We start from the raw sequence: 19,086 nt of genomic DNA, 5'->3' as shown, positions 1-19,086 counted from the left end.
GGCGATTGCAATGTTTTTCTGTAATATTGCCATATTTTAATCTGTATGTACAAAATTTTGAAGATTCTAAATTCAAATTGCAGTACAGTGTAAGGTAGCAAATGATTTCTTTTTATCAACGCTGTGCACATTCCATTGAATCATTCCTTACTCTTTGCCCCCCCCCCCCCCCCCTTTCCTGTTTTCTAATGGCAAGCACTTCGTAATTAAAGGCTCAAGTGATTTGCGTATTTTAGTGCGAAAACCAAAATGCATGTTTATGGCCACAAGGAGCACATTGCTGTTGTGTATAAAGGGATTCACAATTGTGAGATTGGTGATTTCACTTGACTGCCATCTGATCTGTGGCTTTTTGTAAATAGTAAAATTGTAAATGACTTGTTCATATAGTTTGGATCAATATTTTTACACCATGTGCAGTGAGTGTGACTCCATGTGTGCCCCCCCCCAAAAAAATATTTGATAAATTGGGCAATTTCTTCAACAAACTAGTAAATTAGTTAGTAGATAGCCTCTCAACACAAGGGTAAGTTTGTACCTTTTAAATTGAAATTTAATGCTAAAAAAATGTAAACATGTACATGATGTATTTGTATTTTCAATAACAATTTTTTTTCTTGTGCCTGGCTGTGAACATTTTTCAAGCACTCCTTATGACTTCAGTTTTCTTCATTCTAGGTTACAGAAGATGACAGTTTGCCAGTTAGATATTCGTGAATAGACAAGCTTGAGAATCTTCTAGGACTTCCAAAACATGTCTCATGGATCAGAAGACCTTCTCAGTGAATACCCGTCGTCTGCAGAAGAGAAGCAGAGAGGGGAGGTGGACTTTGAGGTAATGCTAATTTTTTTACTTGAATGAGTTTTGACTTACTAAAAAAGACTGTAGCTTATTTGCTCTTTTGATGGTAATAGCTGAATTTTTAAGGAATAAAATATATTATTATTACACCTGCTGTTACTAATAATGGAATCATGTATACTTTCTGGAAGAACCACTGTGAAAGGAATATGTGAAATCAACAAGTGAGGAGGCAATTTTCAACCTCACATATTTTGATTCTTTTGAAATTTGGCATGCTGAAAGGGCCACTTAAGGTAGGAAAATATGCAACTTTGCAGATCCATATCTTTTGTATTTCCGAAATTACAGTTTTGCAAACTGTGCGATTTTGACCATTTTTTTCAACATCATCTTAACTTTAAATTGCAATATTTTGGCAACCAGGGCACCTATAGAAGTGATTCGGATGGCGTTGGAAAGGTCTTGAAGGGCTCTTTCACACAAGATATAGCATGCCTATGCCACGGTAAAAGAATTGAAGGTAGTGTAAAGAAGATTTTGGTAGCCATTTTCTCAAAAGCAGGTTTCTTAATTTTTTTCAAAAAATTACATGTCATACATAAACTATTACTCAATAAGTATACAAACTTTAGCAATGGGATCCAGAGTTATGTTAGATTTAGGTTAAGTTAGAGTAGGGTATTGTAGGTTAAGTCAGTGTTCCGCAACTGGTGTGCTGCGGCACGCTAGTGTGCCGTCACAAGGTGAAAGGTGTGACGTGAACTTTTACCTACTATTGTAATATTGTAAGAAATTAATTGTTGATTTTAAGTAAGAAGGTGCTTGTTTATTCTTGCTGATAACTTATATTTTCATAGAAATTAAATGTAATTTATTTACTCAATATTGCGCCTGTATTATTGGGATGGTTTGATGGGTTTCAGGCGGCAAGCTTTGTGTTTACCGCAAAGAAAGAAAGCTGCGTAAGACTTTTAGCAAGCCTTTTAGCAGCCTGCACCAATCATACAATAGAGCTATTCAAGCGAGTTCTTTGTTTGTAACACTGCGTCTTTTGTGTACGGCTGGCTGTTTTGTGCCTATTTGTCGGAGCTTCTTAAACTTTATTGCTCTTTTCCTTCGCCGAAGGACCCACACATTGTCAAACAACAATTACAGTATTTCAGTTCAGTTCTATCACAGCTGTGCTCTGCAGTAGTGCGAATATTGGATTGGTACACCAGTCTTAATATTTTCTTTTTTCGATATGGATAAGTTCCTTGTACGGAGTGGTCCGTCCTCGAGTGCAAGGAGTGAAACCATCGAGCCCGAAAAAAAGAAACAGAAAGTAGTTCACCGATAATATAGTGATAACTATTTATCTTACATTTTTTTTTGGTGTGTTGTCAAAACATGCCCAATCCCTGAGTGTGTTGTGTGTGGTGAAAAACTCAGTAATGCTGCTATGGTTCCCAGTAAATTAAAACGACATTTGTCAACAAAACATTCCTCTCTGTTAAGTAAAGATGTGAATTATTTTCGTCAGTTGTTGGAACAAAATAAAAAAAAGTGATGGTCATGACTACATTGGTACGTGTTTCGCAAAAAGTACAGGAAAGGTATAAGGTAGCCGAACTTATTGTAAAGGACAAAAAAACACACACAATAGCAGAAACTTTGTTAATGCTCACGTGTAAAGAAATGGTAAAAATAGTCCTGGGTTCAGAAGCTGCTACTGAAATTTCAAAAATTCCTCTCTCTGCTGACACAATCAGCCGCCGAGTTAGTGACATGTCCAGTGACATCGAAGACATTATGAAGGAGAAAATAAAGCAGTCAAAATTTCTCACTTCAGATTGACGAGTCCACTGATATTGACGCAACTTATTTCCTACATAAGGTATGTTGATGGGGATGTAATTGCAAGTAATTTCTTTGTTTGCAAAGAACTACCCGAGCGAGCAACCGGTGAAGAAATATTTCGTACGACTAATGAATATGTGGTCCTTAATGAATTAACATGTACATGTTTGTACAGACAGGCCGAGTGAAAGGATTCTTGGGTAAAGTACGTGAAGTAAATCCTAACCATTGTCTCATTCACTGCGAAGCCATTGTTGCTAAGTCTTTGCCATCTCCTCTGAAAATTGTAATGGACAAAGTAGTAAAAGTCGTGAACTTCATCAAATTGCGGCCCCTAAACATGCGGCTTTTTAACGTTTTGTGTCAAGAAATGGGATCAGAGTACACTACACTTCTGCTACATACAAATGTACGATGGTTATCTCGAGGTAAAGTGGTAACGTGAATGTTTGAACTTAAAGAGGAGGTACTTCCATTTTTGACTATTGAGGGGCATGGGTATGCAGATTTATTTGCAAATGATGAATGGGTATGTAAGTTGGCATATTTTTCCGATATTTTCGTACACTTGAATGAATTAACAGAAAAATGCAAGGTAGAAACGAAAATATTCTGACTAGTATGGATAAGATTCAAGGATTTATTAATAAGTTGAACTTGTGGATACAGACAATTGAAAATGGATCGTGTGAGATGTTCCAAACTGTATGGCCCCTTGTTGACGATAACAAGGTGTTGATGGACTTAATTATAGAACATTTATTACTCTTGCAGCAGACTTTCAAAAATATTTTGGAGAGAGTGTTGAAGATTTTGACTGGGTTCGTGATCCATTCATTATGGATTCCTAATATCTTCCGAAAAATTTATGCTTAGAAGAGGAACTGGCAGATTTGAAAGCAGACACAACATTGAAATTTAAATTTTTCGAAGTGCCTTCGGATACATTTTGGTTGTCAGTAAGCAGTGAATACCCGGCTATCTCCGAGATGGCAGTTAATGTGTTATTAACATTTTCAACTACTTATTTGTGTGAACTGGGCTTCTCGACATTGACTGCAATTAAAACATCAAAGAGAGAGACACTCAAATCCACTGATGAAGAAATGAGGCTTGCTTAGTCAACGATTCCGCCACGAATCAGCCGTCTGTGTGCAGCTAAGCAGGCTCAAGTATCACATTGAAGGAATGAGTAGAGTTATTTACTTTAAAATTTGTAGTGAATTAAAGTTAATAAATTTTTAATAAATGCATAAGTCTATTCATGTTTTATAATAATAATAATAATAACAACAACAACAATGATAATAATAATAATTGATTACATAACGACGTAATATTTTGCAATTATATTAAGATTCATATGATTTTGAGGGGACAGACATTTTGGTGTGCCGTGTTGAATCTAGGCCCATCTGGGGTGTGCTGTGAGTAAGAAAAGGTTGCGGAACACTGGGTTAAGTAATGGATAATAACAGATTTTGCTAGACAAATTCATAATATTCAAAAGTAAAATTCTAACAGAAATCTAATACAATATTGTTTGAATTAACGTACATGAATATAATGTTTAAATTTCCATTTATTATAAATACAGGATGATTCAAAAGTCCGGTTCCATAGGCAACTTCATTATTAGTGCACATAGCGAAAAATGAAGAAAGGGGAAAGTTTATGGAAGTAGGTGAGTTTCAATCTAAAGTGCTTGAATTTTCAACGTAGCATGCTCTGTTCTGGATGTACACTGGTAAGACCCTAATTAGTATCCAAAAATGCCGCATGTTTGGCCTAGAATAAAATGCCAAGCATGTGGCATTTTTATTTATCAATTAGGATCATACCAGTGTACATCCTGGACAGTGCAGTGCATGCTATGTTGAAAATTCAAACCCTTTAGACTGAAACTCACCTACTCCCACCAACTTTCCCCTCTTTTCATTTTTTGCTATGTGCACTAATAACGGAGTTGCCTATGGAACTGAACTTTTGAGTCGTGCTGGTTGCCAAAATATTGCAATTTAAAGTTAAGAAGATGCTGGAAAAAATTGTCAAAATCGCAGAGCCTGCAACACTGTAATTTCGGAAATAATACCATGGACCTGCAAAATTGCATATTTTCCTACCTCAAGTGGCCCAAGTGGCCCTTTCAGTTTGCCAAATTTCAAATTAATCAAAAATTGTAATGTTGAGGACCTTGTTGATTTGACATGGAATGACCCGTATGTAAGTATCAGGCTTCTTGTGCATAAAATTGGGTAACACTTTACTATACCGGAGACGGATTTCTTCAAATTTACAGGAGAAAGTACGTACGCAAATCATTTTCTGTAGCGTTGTTGATGTTCGGGAATGTAGTTTTGATCCATTTTAATGTGAATGCATGTGGTTTTCTACGAAAATCTATTTCCGACGCGCTATTGCTGCTGCCGCCATTTGCTTTCTGCATGAGAGCACAATACGCTCTCGTATTGTCCGTATATGCTAAATTGAATGAAAGGAGAGCTAATGGAACCTAACCTAACCTAGTAGGCATACCTCGTCCCCGTGATGGTTCGTGCTATAGTGAATTTTTGGGCTAATGTCAATGGTTTTTGGGGCTACCCGTGGATGGTTTGTGGGAAATAAGGAACAACAGTAAGTACTCGTTAATGTAAGAAATAGACGTTATTTTCATTAGAAATTCATTATTTCACATAAATAAATGTTCTGCAATGCAGAATAGTACGTTAGCAATGTAAAAAATTGCGAAATAAATCATTGATAGGTGTCTCCGGTATAGTAAAGTATTACACTGTTCTCTCTTATTTTGCACAGCAAATCAATTTTGTGTGTGGCGTGGATCTCATTGTAGAAACTGTTTCAAAATACCTGAGGAATGGAATATATATATATATATATAACCAGAACAAGATACTGCCATGCTTAAAAAATAATTTTAAATTCAATGAAGTTACATCATATGCAAGAGTTGCATGTGTTTTATTATATTTTACCATACATTGTTGATAAATGTCTGTGTTAATGTACTTATCACAATAAAGTGATAATGAAGGCTGCACCTAGAGTGGAAAATAAAGACACCTCATTCAACTTTTCAGTGTTTTTACATAAATATTCATCAGGAACTTTGTAAGATGAGAAGGTTGAATGGCTAATTTGTAGGACAAATGTAACTTAGTTTTTACAACATTTCTGATAGAAACCTTTGTTTACAAGATCAAAACACTGCATTTATCTGTTAATAACTAGTCCCAGTAGGTCTTCCATAACTATATTAACGAAATCGGATCGCACACAGAGGAACCCCAGCTTTAAGTTATTTTTTACCCTGCATATGAAGCTCTCTAGCTACTGCCCCCTGAGGAATGTTTATTCTAAGTTGCACTGTAAGTGCAATTACTCTTTTGCATTTTATAACTTGGAGCACCATGAAAAGTTCAGATACAGCACAGACACAATGAAACATAAAATTATTAACCACTGTTACATTAGATTGCTCCATTGGTACATGCTGACCATCTTCTGTGGCATTTTTTCAAGTATTCTGCCTGCCTTTTTATGTCCTGCTCATCCATTTTTTTAAATTTTTTTTTACAGAAAGCACAGTGCATGTTTAGTGCTGTCATGGTCTTGTAGGTAGGACATCGGACTGCCACGAGGGAGATCCAGGTTCGATTCCTAGAGTGGATGATCTGAGTTCAGAATTTTTCTTGTCTTGTTCATGCACAAAGCACCTCTGAGGTTCACCCAGCCTCAAATAAATAGGTGACTGGAGAATGGTTGCGGACCACTTCATGTCTAAATTGACCAAGATTGAGAATATGTGTAAATGTACATTAATGGCACAGTGTAATATGCACAGGAAACTTTTAACATAGGCGTGCCATAATTGACATACAGAAGAGGTGCTACATCCAGTCCCTATTCTTGACTCTGCAGTTAAAAATAGCCAATTTTCGTTGCCGGTGTATCAGACCTCACATACTTTTTTTTTTAGAAAGTCAAAGGCATAAAGTGTGCAGAAGTTTGTGTGGTGTTTTTTTAATAATAAACTGTGACTTAAAAAAAATCTGATTACATATTTTTTTAAATAAAAATCTTGATTTTAATTTAACCTGCTTGTGATTCTATTTCAGATGTCTTCTGCATCCTGGTCTCGTGAGAGTCAAGAAAATTTGGCTGCTCCAGTGTCTGACACAGGTTTTTATCCTGTGGAAGTGTTCATAAAGTCTGAACCAGAAAGTACCAATCCATTAGCTTGTGAACAAACATCTGTGGAGGTAGTGTGGCTTCCGGATGAGTCGTGTGTCAAGACTGAAACAGAATCATTTGAGGAGCCTCCTGATGTTGATACCTCTGTTGACATCAAACCATCTAATGAGTGCATACAGGATGCTTCCGTTGAAAGCAAACTATCTAGTGAGTATATGGAAGAAACTTCAGTATGTAAAGTGGAAAGTGTGAGTGATGATAGTTGGATTCAATTTGAAGGCAGAACTCAGGAAGTTCCTAGTGAACAAAATGTTCCTAGAAGTGAAGGATTTTTTCCATGTTATCTTGGACAACTTGGTGACAATGGTGAATTAATTTTAAGTGATGCTGAAGGCATGAAGTATAGTGTAGTGAATCCTGATGAGGTGGAAGGAGAAGTGGCAGATCCTGGAGAAAGGTAGGTGAAGGAAACTTTAATACAAGGATTGAAAATGAGCATGGCAGTACTAAGGTTCAAAATTGGACCCTATTGCTTGTAGGTTATGATGCATATAATTTACTGTATCCTTCCACCAGTGCTGCAGTGTTGCTGGTCATTCCATACAAGATTGTCCAGGAGTGTCCACCCCACCATGTCAGATTGGGATGAAATTTGTTACATGATATCCTTGGAGAAATATAAGAAAGCTTATTTTTGGAATATCAACTCTAGTTTGGAATTTATAATCCTTTGAAATTTCCTGCCATTTTATGCCTTTTTTTGTGGGATAAAGCCACATGTTCAGTGGCGTGCCCAGGATTGTTGAAAGGGCAGAGGCAAGGGGGGGGGGTTACATATACTTTTTTAGTAGTCAGCCCTCATTTTGTCAAGTTTTCCTGCCTTTGACTTATTTTTTAGGAATACTGGGCCAAAGAGGGGGATTATGGCCCCTGCCTCCCCTTGAGGTTACACAGCACATGTTAATATTTTGGTTGCCTTACTATGGAGTTATACACTTGTATGAGATGTGAGGTGGCATTTCTCCTGATACTATTTGAAATAGTAAAGAATAGTTTGATGCACCATGCCTATCACCATGCCAGACAACAGAACTGTTAATATCACTGCGTTAAACAAAACTGTGCACACTTGAGATGAGATACCACATTGTGGCATTATGTGCGTAGTTCGGAACACAGAAAAGGTGTTGATGGTGTAGTTTTGTGCATGTATTCTCGCAAGTTTTGTTTTGTGGACAATTATGCCTGTATGTACTGTTTACATTATCATTTACCTCATGAAACTAACCTGTTTTCTTCTTTCTTCATGTGATGGTTGTAACCAAAATCTCATCAGAGAATTCAAACCACCGTAACTTTAGGACTCACAATTTTCGCACTTCATTTTGATTTCATCATCCAATTCTCAACAAACAGAGATTTTGCATATTTATTGTGCAAATGGAACATGAAACTTGTGTTTAGTAATATCTCTGCAACCAGACTGAACCATATACCTTGACTTTACAATTTTGACCAGTAATTTCCCCCTCCCATCCAACAATTACTGAAGCAAGCATGGCTCCAGTCACTTGCCTGCGCGTGTGTGTGTGTTAAACAAGGGACATGCTGCATGAATGCCAGAGTACACTCAAATACATTGACCAATATCATTCACAATTTTCGTTTTCACTCTTCAGCAGCTTTTTTAAAAAAATAATATTAATGTTTAATCTTCTAGTGCATTTTATTACCATTTTCTTGTTGCACTGATCATTGTAATAACTGAATTGTAGTAGTAAGATATTAAAGAAACACACACACTCCAGACTCAAAATTGTATTGAGTAACTTCACAAGCAATGAAGTGTAATCACGTTAGTAATGAACACTAACTTCTCACAACAAGCAGTCAAAAGTAAAAATTACATTCGGTACATTACAGTCCCTGTTCTATCGGCAATCAAGTACGGAAGTTTCAAGGCCACTTGTTGTTTGAACCACGCTTATCTCTGGAGCAAGCGAGAAAACAAGCCTTTGCCCAAGTAGCTGCAAGACAGATCCACTACACAATTTCCACAGAGGTGTAAATCTGACATAATAGTAAATGGAACTTAGGATAATTGCACTGAACCTCACAATATTTTCAGTATTTTCACACTACATTCTTCAGTTGAAGGAATTCTTACTTCAATTAATACCCCATCCCCTCCCTAATCGAGTTTCCCTGGAAGATACTGACTTCCCATGTAATGAGAAATTCTAAAGTACTGTTGTGCATATTTTTGGCTTTACTGAGAATATTTCTGCATTTTTGTGACATTTTTCAATTTTTATGACATATTTTTTCCATTTGTATGACATAATTACCTACATATTTTACAGTTTTACAGTGAAATATTTTATGATGCACTCAGTTGGCAGGGGTAAAAAGTTTCTTTGACCATTTGGGGAATCAAAACTTAGTATTCAGCTTATGAACAACACTAAGTTACAGGGCTGAAATTTTGTCAACATACACGAGCATCATGTGCCTAATATTGGCCATATACGAGGGTGGTTCAGCATGCTCCGCCCCTGACCCATTTCCAGTGATAGTAGAGACCTATAATTTTATATGTAACATTGTTCATTCTTTAGACTAATAATCACAAAGTTTCAAGAATTTACAACAATTTTTCTTTTTGTTACAAGTTGATGATCAGTAAGAAGCGAAGATACATATAAAAAAAAACGGAAAAATCTGAGGTCCGAGCAGTGATAAAATATTTACTCAAGAAAAATTAACACCGAAAGACATCCATACAGATATGGTGGGAACTCTTGGAGACTCTAGCCCCTCATATGACCAAGTTAAGAGATGGTGCTGTGAATTTAAATGTGGTCGGCAGACCTGTGAAGATGAGCATGGTGGTGGCCCATCTGCAATGGTGACCACACCAGAAATGATTACAAAAGTGCACAACATGATTTTGGCAGACCGGCAAGTAACTGTCCGCCATATAGCAGACACATGCGGCATCTCAACTGGCAGTGTGCATTCAATTATTCATAATAATTTGTTAATGAAAAAGATCTGCACGTTGGGTCCCGAGAATGCTGACGGTCGACCAAAAGAGGACACGTTGTGTGACAAGTCAGAACCTGTTTCGGACAATAAATGCTGACAAGCCAAAATTTCTGAAGAGATTTGTTACAATGGATGAAACGTGGATTCACCACTTTGATCCCGAAAGTAAACACCAAAGCATGCAATGGAAACATCCCCATTCTCCACCCTCAAAGAAATTCAAGGTTCAACCATCAAAGGACAAAGTGATGGCATTTATGTTCTGGGATGCGGAAGAATTATTTTGATAGATTATCTCCAACAGGGAAAGACAATCACAGGCGTTTATTTTGCAACCCTAATTGAAGAATTACATACTGTCTTCAAGGAGAAACGCCGCGGAATATTGGCCCGTGGTGTGTTGTTCCATTGTGACAATGCTCCCGCCCACACCTCCCAAGTTGCGGTGGCTGCAGTTCATGCAGCAGGGTTCGAAATTGTCCCTCATGCCCCTTTTTTTCCAGATCTGGCCCCCAGTGACTTCCACCTGTTTCCAAACATGAAGAAACACCTTCGTGGAAAACATTTTGACAGTGATTCCGAGGTTATGGATGTTGTGAATGCTTGGTTACAGGACCAACCAAAATATTTTTTTTCTGCTGGGATTGAAGCACTGGAAGGCCGATTGGAAAAGTGTGTTAATGTTGCAGGGGACTATGTTCAAAAGTGACAGTGATTTGGTTTTCCTACGACGGTTCCTTCTATGTCAGGGGTGGAGCATGCTGAACCACCCACGTATTTACATAACCCATAACAGCCCATTGAGGGCCCAGGCCTACCTATCGACTGCCGGCCTCACTCCCACCTGATCCTACTCGCTCAAGGTTGGAGATCATCCAACCAGTTATGGGGTGTTGTGTGGTCAGCACAGCGAACCCCCAGTCTTTGTTGTAGGTTTCCATGACCAGGTTACACTACTTATTTGTAGCTCCCCAGTTTCCTCACGATGGTGGGTGGCCACCGGTCCCACACACAGGCTGAAATCTCAGAGAAAAGTTGTTACACTTTCCCTACGAGACTCGAACCTGTGCACGTCCCATAGCCGGAGCCCAAAGCATGCCACCTTAGACTGCACAGCCATGGTGAGGGACCATATATTTACAAGGAGAATCAGAAATTATAATTTCTCATTGAAATTTCACTTCTGCATGTAAAATTCTATAATACACCTGGCATTGCTGTTGCTACATGCCAGACGATGTAGCTTGTTTCGAAATTCCAAACTGGTATTAATTTTAATCTCTATGACTTCCTTTTTCAAAAAGTACATTTTGGCCATTAAATGTGCCAATTAAGTTGTTTATCTAATCATGTGCGCTATCATTGAGTGACTAAATTTATACGGTTCTATGTACACCTTATTCATTGTCAGTTTCCAGAATTTGACACACCGTTCATAAAATTGTTGCTTTTTGAAGTACAGCAGAAGCAAGGTATTTTTCTTGGAACACACTTGCATTCAAGGACCTCCCCAGTGATGTAGTGGTTACTTGTCACCTTGTAATCGAGAGGTCCTGGTTTCAATACCTTGTGGAGGCACACAGCATTTTGGATTCCACTCTAACTGTGGGTCCAGTCCCAATTAGCGCTACTATACAGAAAGTGGATTTAAAACAAAAACTGAAACGATCTCTTGTATACAAGTTAAGGACAAGTAGTACAGAAAATGCTCTAGGAATGCACACATGCTCTTCCAATGAACCTTTTAAACGGTGCATCCCAGGCAGGCACTTTTTAAATATGATAGTGACATGTTCAAAAGTGGTATTTTGTCATGATTACCTGCAAATTGAAAGCTATTTGCATCCACAGGGCCAATGCCAGAGCCTGACTTCTATAATGCAGACCTTTCGGAAAATACATTTTTACAATTTATTTCATTATTATAGCATGTCATAAAATCAATTGTATATTAATGAAGTAGAAACAGATCTTGAAGTATCATTATTAGTTTTGGAAATATGATGTGTTAAATGCAATCATGTGTTACTGGTCCATTAGTGTGGCCAGGCACGGTAGTGAAAATGAGTCAGTGCAGCAAGGGTTACATTCAATACACTTGGGATTCCCAATTTTGGTGCAAAATACAGGATTTGTGTTTTTTCATTTATTGAAGAAAATGCTGAGGGGGGGGGGGGAACTTCAGAACTATTGATCAGTGGGGGTGACTTGTGGAGAATGGTGGGGCAGTTGCCCCCCCCCCCTCACCCACTTTTTTGCCCTGCATTATGACCTCTTAATGCTAAGCCTTGTTTACAAAGAAAAATTAAGCTGTCCTTTTTTCTTTCTCTAATTGGGAATGATGTTATAAATGTAGAGCCGGGGATGGTAAAAGTAGAAGGGGAGAAATTCCCTGGTTTCCCCTCCCCCTTCAATTCGAGCACTGTATGGCCAAAGTACATTTGATCCGTGTCTGTTGACAAAATTTCCACCGACCACAATGCCAGGAATACAAATACAACAGTCATTTTTAGATTATACCCATCACAGACTGTTCATCTCAAATACATGACAAAATGATCAGTCATACTATTGATGATTGCGAAAGTGTGTTTATGGACAACATTCAACTACTCTTAAAGTCCGCACGTTTATTATGTCCCCATCGGCAACCCTTTCATGAGACTTAACACTGGCAACAATAGCTAACAATAACCAAACTGCTCCCGATAAGCGTGCGCACTCAGATGTTGTTGCCACATTTTCTTTACATTTCTTGTAGTTGAAAGGCACCTCTCGTTATTTTAGCGCCATAACCACGTGTGGGGTTGATTTTTTTAACTAGTTGTGTTGTGTTATTTCTTTGTTGTGTTATGGTGCTGTTTTGTTGCTTTGTTATAGTGTTGTAGGGGAGACCGGGGTAATTAGAACATGGGGTTATTGGAACATATTAATGTAGAATAATTTAAAACGAAAAGACTGGTGTAATAACATTTTATACCTATGTACCTACACTAAACCTACATGCAGAAAATTTGTTATTGGAATAACTACACAAAAGTAAGTTTTATTTGACTTTTATTATACACCTGCAAAAAATGATGTGACGCATGCTTGGTGTTTCTCTGCTTCTGCATATATTGGATGTGAATGAAAGAACCTTTGCAAACTTTTCTTCACCCCTATAATAAAACATAAGGGCACACATCTTTTCATGTGAGTTTGGTTGTCTATGGGCAATTTGCCTGGTTTTTATATGCAAAGTTCTTATGACCCCAAAAATTTCTGCAAAGGGGTTATTAGAACATTGCGTAATTTGCTTGATTTTGCTTGGGTATACTAGATAGTACATCTAACTATTAGAAGTTTTTTCTTTACTACATTGTAGAATGGCCTGTAACCTTTCAAATAAATCATAGAACACTGATTTTCATTCACACATGTTTGCTTCACAGCTGGGAAATTGAACTTTATGAAAAAAGACGTTAACTTGGGATTTTATTTAAACAAGCATTGATAACTCCAGAAGAAGTAGAGCTATTGTGTTCAAATTTGCAGGGTAAATGGGACATTTTTATATGATGTTTGTATTACCCCAACAGCAATCTAAAGCTATTTAGTTAGTAATTGGAACAATTTTATTGTGTCATGACAATTTTTTTTTTTGGACGAGTATTTACAATGCAGGTTTGGTCATTATTTTTTTCAAAAATATACAAAAGATGTCCTTTTAAATCGTAGACATTTTTTAAAAAATCCATCAGTAACTTTCTGAGTAATTTAGAGTGGAACTTCTACAGGCTGTTTCCTGTTCTAATTACCCCGGTCTCCCCTACTTTTTGTTTTTTTCTTAGACTTTGCATAATGCAAGTTATCACTCACGGCTGCTAGTGAAAATCCCAAGTATGAAGACAAAACTGCAGAATATTATTTCCTTCATGGAGAGCAGAGGTGCCCATCCCCCCCAAAGCCAATGGTGCATTCCCCCCCCCAAAAGCATGTCATGTGTCCCCCCAAATCATATCATGCCCCCCCCCCCAAATATCATTCACACCCTCAAACCATATCGTAATCACCACAAACTATTTAATTACAACAGCGTGTCTACCGAAAGTAACTTTTTCTTAGCTTTACAGAACACTATACTTGATCTGCCCCTTTTCCCTAAACAGGGGGTGCCCGTCACTCAAGACCACCCCTAAAATTGCTCATCATTATCCCTCGAAATTAGTTTGGATGAATGTGTAATAGTTGATGTCTATTTGAATGAAATACCATGTTACATTGTCCATATTTTTTCATTGTTCGATTTTCGAAAAAAACTTAAAGCTAGCACATTGATTGGTTAAATGTAGTAAATTAAAATATGTAAATATGCATATAAATAGTATTTTTGAGTGGGTTTATAAAACTCAATTTGAATATTTAACACAAATTGTTACACAACTTAAGATAAAGATAGAATAATTCAACCTTGGCAAACCAAATAATATGCTCCAGCCATATGGCAGATTCAATTTGTTTCACGAGCCATTACAGAACCCTAGCTAGAAATTCTTAATCTCAGGGCGATAATATAACAGGGTCCTCTTTCAAAGAACTCACCCCCAACTCTGTTTTCCTGGGGTAAATATAATTATTTTAGTAACAAACCATAATCCATAACAATAATTACTTGGATCTTATGTTCAGTGCAAATTTAAAATTTTCCTGTGACAAGTTAGAAATGCAGATTCGATGTATTTTTGTCCCAAATGATGCACCTGCTTTAAATTAAGCAGTATACCAACACTAAACATTATATTTTAAGAAGTTATGTTATTAATGAATATCGAGAATATCGCTTATGTCTTGTAATGCAGCTATAGTATAAAACTTCACATTCACCTCAGTAAAGTGCCAAACACGCATTCTCGCAACACATGATTGCTAGTGAAGCGAGCAAGAAAATGTTTACATCTATTTCTTTGCAGGCTTTCAAGAATATTAATTTAATGGGGTGTCAATACTTTCTTAAGATCCCGAGATATTTAGTCTTTTCCAGCTTCTCTTTTGGCATGTTTGGGGTCGAAAATGTGTAGATACAATATCGCTAAATACAGTCTCCAAAAGTTAATGTTCGAACTCTCTCTCCACTACAGAAATCTCTCGACAATCTAAGATTTAACACTTGATCAAGAGCTTCCTATTTCCTCCTTTAAATTTAATACTCAATCCTACCACCAAAATTTCCATGCTAATTTTGGACAGCATCCCCTCCTCCAAAAAAAATTAATTCTCAGTCTCCACACCAGAATTTCCGCAACAGTCTAAGACAATAGTAATACATAAGAATTGGATATCCCCTCAATTTAATGTTCAATCCCCCTCTAACTAAAATAGAAACCATAATGTAAGACCTAGAGTTGGATACTGCCCCCACGTTTAATTCAGAATCCCCCCCCCGACCCTCGTGTCAATTAAGGCCTAATATGTAAGAGTTGGATATTTCTCTTCCCCCTTCGATAATACCCTTATACACTTACTTTTTAATCTTTATCTGTATTTCTTTTATCTTTCCATATTCTTTAATTTTGTTTCTCTTTCTTTTTCTTTACAATTTCCTTCTGCTTTTCATCTTTATCTCTTCTTCAATTTGGCAACATCGCTTTCCTACTCCAGTTTCTTTGCTTCTACTTCAAAAGAAAACCGCCTGCTTGGGTGTTTCTTTCAACAAAGAGTACCGCTCCCTTTGTTAACCGCTGGGGATATAATGAGCACGTGGACTTTAACTAAATGAACTTCCTCAAAGATATCAAATTCTGGAAAGATTTAATCAATATTGTCCGTTTCAAACAAGTGGTCATGCTTGTGAACTATCAGAATTTCTAATGCTTCAAATCCCTTGTAGGAGTATGCACATTTTATGCACTAAATATTGTCACTGATTTTGGTTTGTTTGATGTGGTCATGCAGGTGAGAAATTTATCTGGTAGTTTCTAATTCTTTGAATGCCTTTTAGGAGTGTGAGCAAAATTTCAGCTTAGCCTAAACAAAATAGCAAAATTGTGCACTAAATCTTAGCACTGGTTTAGGTCCATTTTGAGCCATTGGTCAAGCTAGTGTGAAGTTGGCACAACCATTTTGAATTACAAATTCCTGCTAAACCATGTATATACAAAATGTGGAATAGTGTGCATACATTATGCACTCATTCGGGTCATTTTTTTGCAGAGGTGTTGGATCATATGATGGAGCAAACTTCAGATGACAAAAATTTGTACAACACAGTATAGTTGTGTGCAACTTGTGTAAAATGGTTTTTTATGTGCCATCTTGATACACATTATCAAATTTTGCTGGAAATCAATACCATTGCAGTTTAGCGAGTTTTTTAGTTGAATAAAAAATTATCTAAATGATTCTAAATTTATGGTAGTAAATCCCTTTTGCATTCCACCCATGCCCACTATGATGTGCAGCCAAAGTTCCCACATGAGGAAGTGACTGGTAACTAAAGTGCTATCACACAAATTATAAGTCTGTTCAGCCTTATTCTGGAAACATGTACCTTTTTTGTTGTTATTGTCAACAAACCATTTTAGCATGATTTGAGGAAATTGCCTAATGAATAAAACCTTTTGACTTGTTGAATTGTTACTATATTAATATGCAAACTCTATTTTTTTCAACTGTTGACAATCATTAATCCTCAAAGTATTTAAAGCAAGAAGACCCAGCCAACTCAGAGTACTGTGGGGAAGAACATAATTTACTACAAGAAAGTGAGAAAATATTTGTGGTTATTTGCATCCCTCCCTTCATTACAAAATTAATATGTCAAATATCTAAACAGTTTTTTCAACAATTGCCTCGGGTTAATATTAATTTTATGAGTGACCTGCATGGATTGTGCATCAAAACTCAACCTACCTTCCTCCCCCTTTCCCCCCTCCTCCTTGCTTGCTTTCTTGTTCAAACTCGAGGGGTCCCGGGTTTGATACCCGGTGGAGGCACATAGTGGTTTAAACTGTAGGTCCAGTCCCGATTAGCCTTTCTGTGCATAAAGTGGACTTAAAACAAAAATTCAAGAACAACAATTCAATATTCTTGTTCAAACTCAGTAAATTTTGCTAATGTTGGCTCATGTAATTACTGACAAGCTTTTAGTATCATCCTTTCATCATAAGCAAATGAAAAAGACAGCATTTTGTGAGATTTTACACTAACAGTCCATGTATGCTAGAAGAGTTTTCTTGAATCTAATATCAAATCTAATTGCTTACCGTCATGTTAATTGAGGTGTTGTAATGTTAATTTTTGACTGTTGTTTGATGTTTCTGATTGGAAAGGGGCCAATAGGATTTCAGTGGCCACAGTGCAGGTTTATCTAGGGTAGTGGGTGGAGTAGGTCATCAAGCAATCAGCAACATTGATCTACCCACCAAACAATTATATAGTAATATAGAATAATATCTTCACACACATATATACCTATTTGAACATAATTATTAACTGTAATTATGTACTGACATGTTCCATACCATGTGTGGAAAACAACCACTGTACAATTTTCAACGGAATGAAATAAATCATATATCGTATAAATGTGTAGCAGCAGCCAATCATGGCCATTTGTAGCAGATCATAAATATTGTTTGTAGTAAATTTTTATGGGATACTACAGGGTATACACAATATCTTTATGACTGAAGAAGCAAAGTGAGAATATTAATATCACATGAACCTTTGGTATGGAAATAGGGTAGACTGAAATGGTATGGTTGCAAGGTGATCCTTTTATTTCCACCTTTAATAACCATGTATTTTGAACTTATTAAATTGCTAACTTTCCAAGTATGTCTCAATATCAGCAGAAATGGGTAGGAGCAATATAGGTATTAGTTCAGGCTAGTGTTATCTCATCCCTAGTACGTGTGCCATGCTGTATAGAGTACTTACGAAGGATGCAATTCAATGTCATATTTTACAAGAGCTACATATGCTACAAGAGAAGCAGTTCTGCTAAATTCATTGACCATCAATTCAAACTACTTTCATTAATAAAATTTAAATATCTGAATTAGGGACTGTCAAAGGAAAACAAGTATCTTATAAGAATTTTGAGAGGAGTAAGTTCTTCATGATTGTCACTAGATTCTAGCATGGGATTTAGGTTACTACACCTCTTTTATCATTTAGTTTCCAAACTACCCACTACCCACCTGCACTGTGCCCTTAGACTAAGGAACAATAAAGAATTGTGAAAGGATGCAAGCACCCTTGTTGGTTGTCTTATCAGTCAACAAGTAAGGGTGTTTGATAAACTTCCTTCATTGCATTTAAGGTAAGTCATGTGATGAAAGGGACAAATTTGATTTCCATGTTAGTTGATAATTTCATGACAATATCACATTTATATGTGTATACACTTGACTATGAAGATGTGTCTGTAATGCTGTGTTAACTGTAGCAACGGAATTGGGTAAGAGGTACATGAGCATGGGATTTAACCTCACATCATGTGACTTGACATTCGAGCACTAAATTGGACCTGGAAATCTATTTCCATAGTTTTTAGTTTTTATCAGGTAGGCTACATATTATATTCCTTTGTACGTTTGCAACTTTTGATTTTTATCCTTCTAGGGATTTTTGCACATGATTTTACAGTCACATAATGTGCATTTTATAATATAACATTTTAAGAATTCACCCTGTAAATTGTAACAATTATGGACTAATGCCATAATTCATTTTAATAAATTTAGAAATTCTACCCATCACACATTTATTTGTCATTGCTTAAAATGCAAGACATACTCATTCACATTATGTATTTGTTTGCATTTAATATTTATACACATAGATGGCAGACTCATAGTTCCACCTTGTACACCATACTAGTGCGATCTGGAATAGGGATAGCCAAATCTGGATATGGGATAATTTTCTATCTGAATATCAAATATTCAGATATCGGATATTCTGATATTGAGCTATATGAATTGTCTGGATTATCCGAATATCCAAAATGTCCAAATATCTTAATGTGTGCATTATCCAGGCAGTTTTACCATTTATCCATTTTACGGGCTATCCAATTCTTTTATTCGTCATATTCATATGTCACTGTACAGATCTCCTACAAGTCACTCATCAGATCTGTACTATCCACATTATCTGTTACATACAAAATGGATATTAGATTATTTGAAATGTGG

At 36.7% G+C, this 19,086-nt stretch overlaps 1 protein-coding gene across 1 annotated transcript in view; it reads left to right on the top strand.

Moving 5' to 3' along the window:
* LOC145999619 (uncharacterized) overlaps positions 1-19,086 on the top strand; it is an 87,197-nt gene that overhangs the window by 23,097 nt on the left and 45,014 nt on the right. Inside the window, exons 2-3 of the mRNA XM_083136704.1 lie at positions 679-835; positions 6,781-7,313. Of these exons, the coding sequence (XP_082992830.1) occupies positions 755-835; positions 6,781-7,313 (614 nt within the window). The 5' untranslated portion in view covers positions 679-754. The remainder of the gene's footprint in view (positions 1-678; positions 836-6,780; positions 7,314-19,086) is intronic.

The sequence above is a fragment of the Lepisma saccharinum genome, chromosome 15 (assembly GCF_977018435.1).
Source record: "Lepisma saccharinum chromosome 15, izLepSacc3.1, whole genome shotgun sequence".
In the NCBI taxonomy this organism is placed as follows: domain Eukaryota; kingdom Metazoa; phylum Arthropoda; class Insecta; order Zygentoma; family Lepismatidae; genus Lepisma; species Lepisma saccharinum.
The sequence above is the reverse complement of the archived record's forward strand: the minus strand, read 5'-3'. Positions and strand labels throughout refer to the sequence as shown.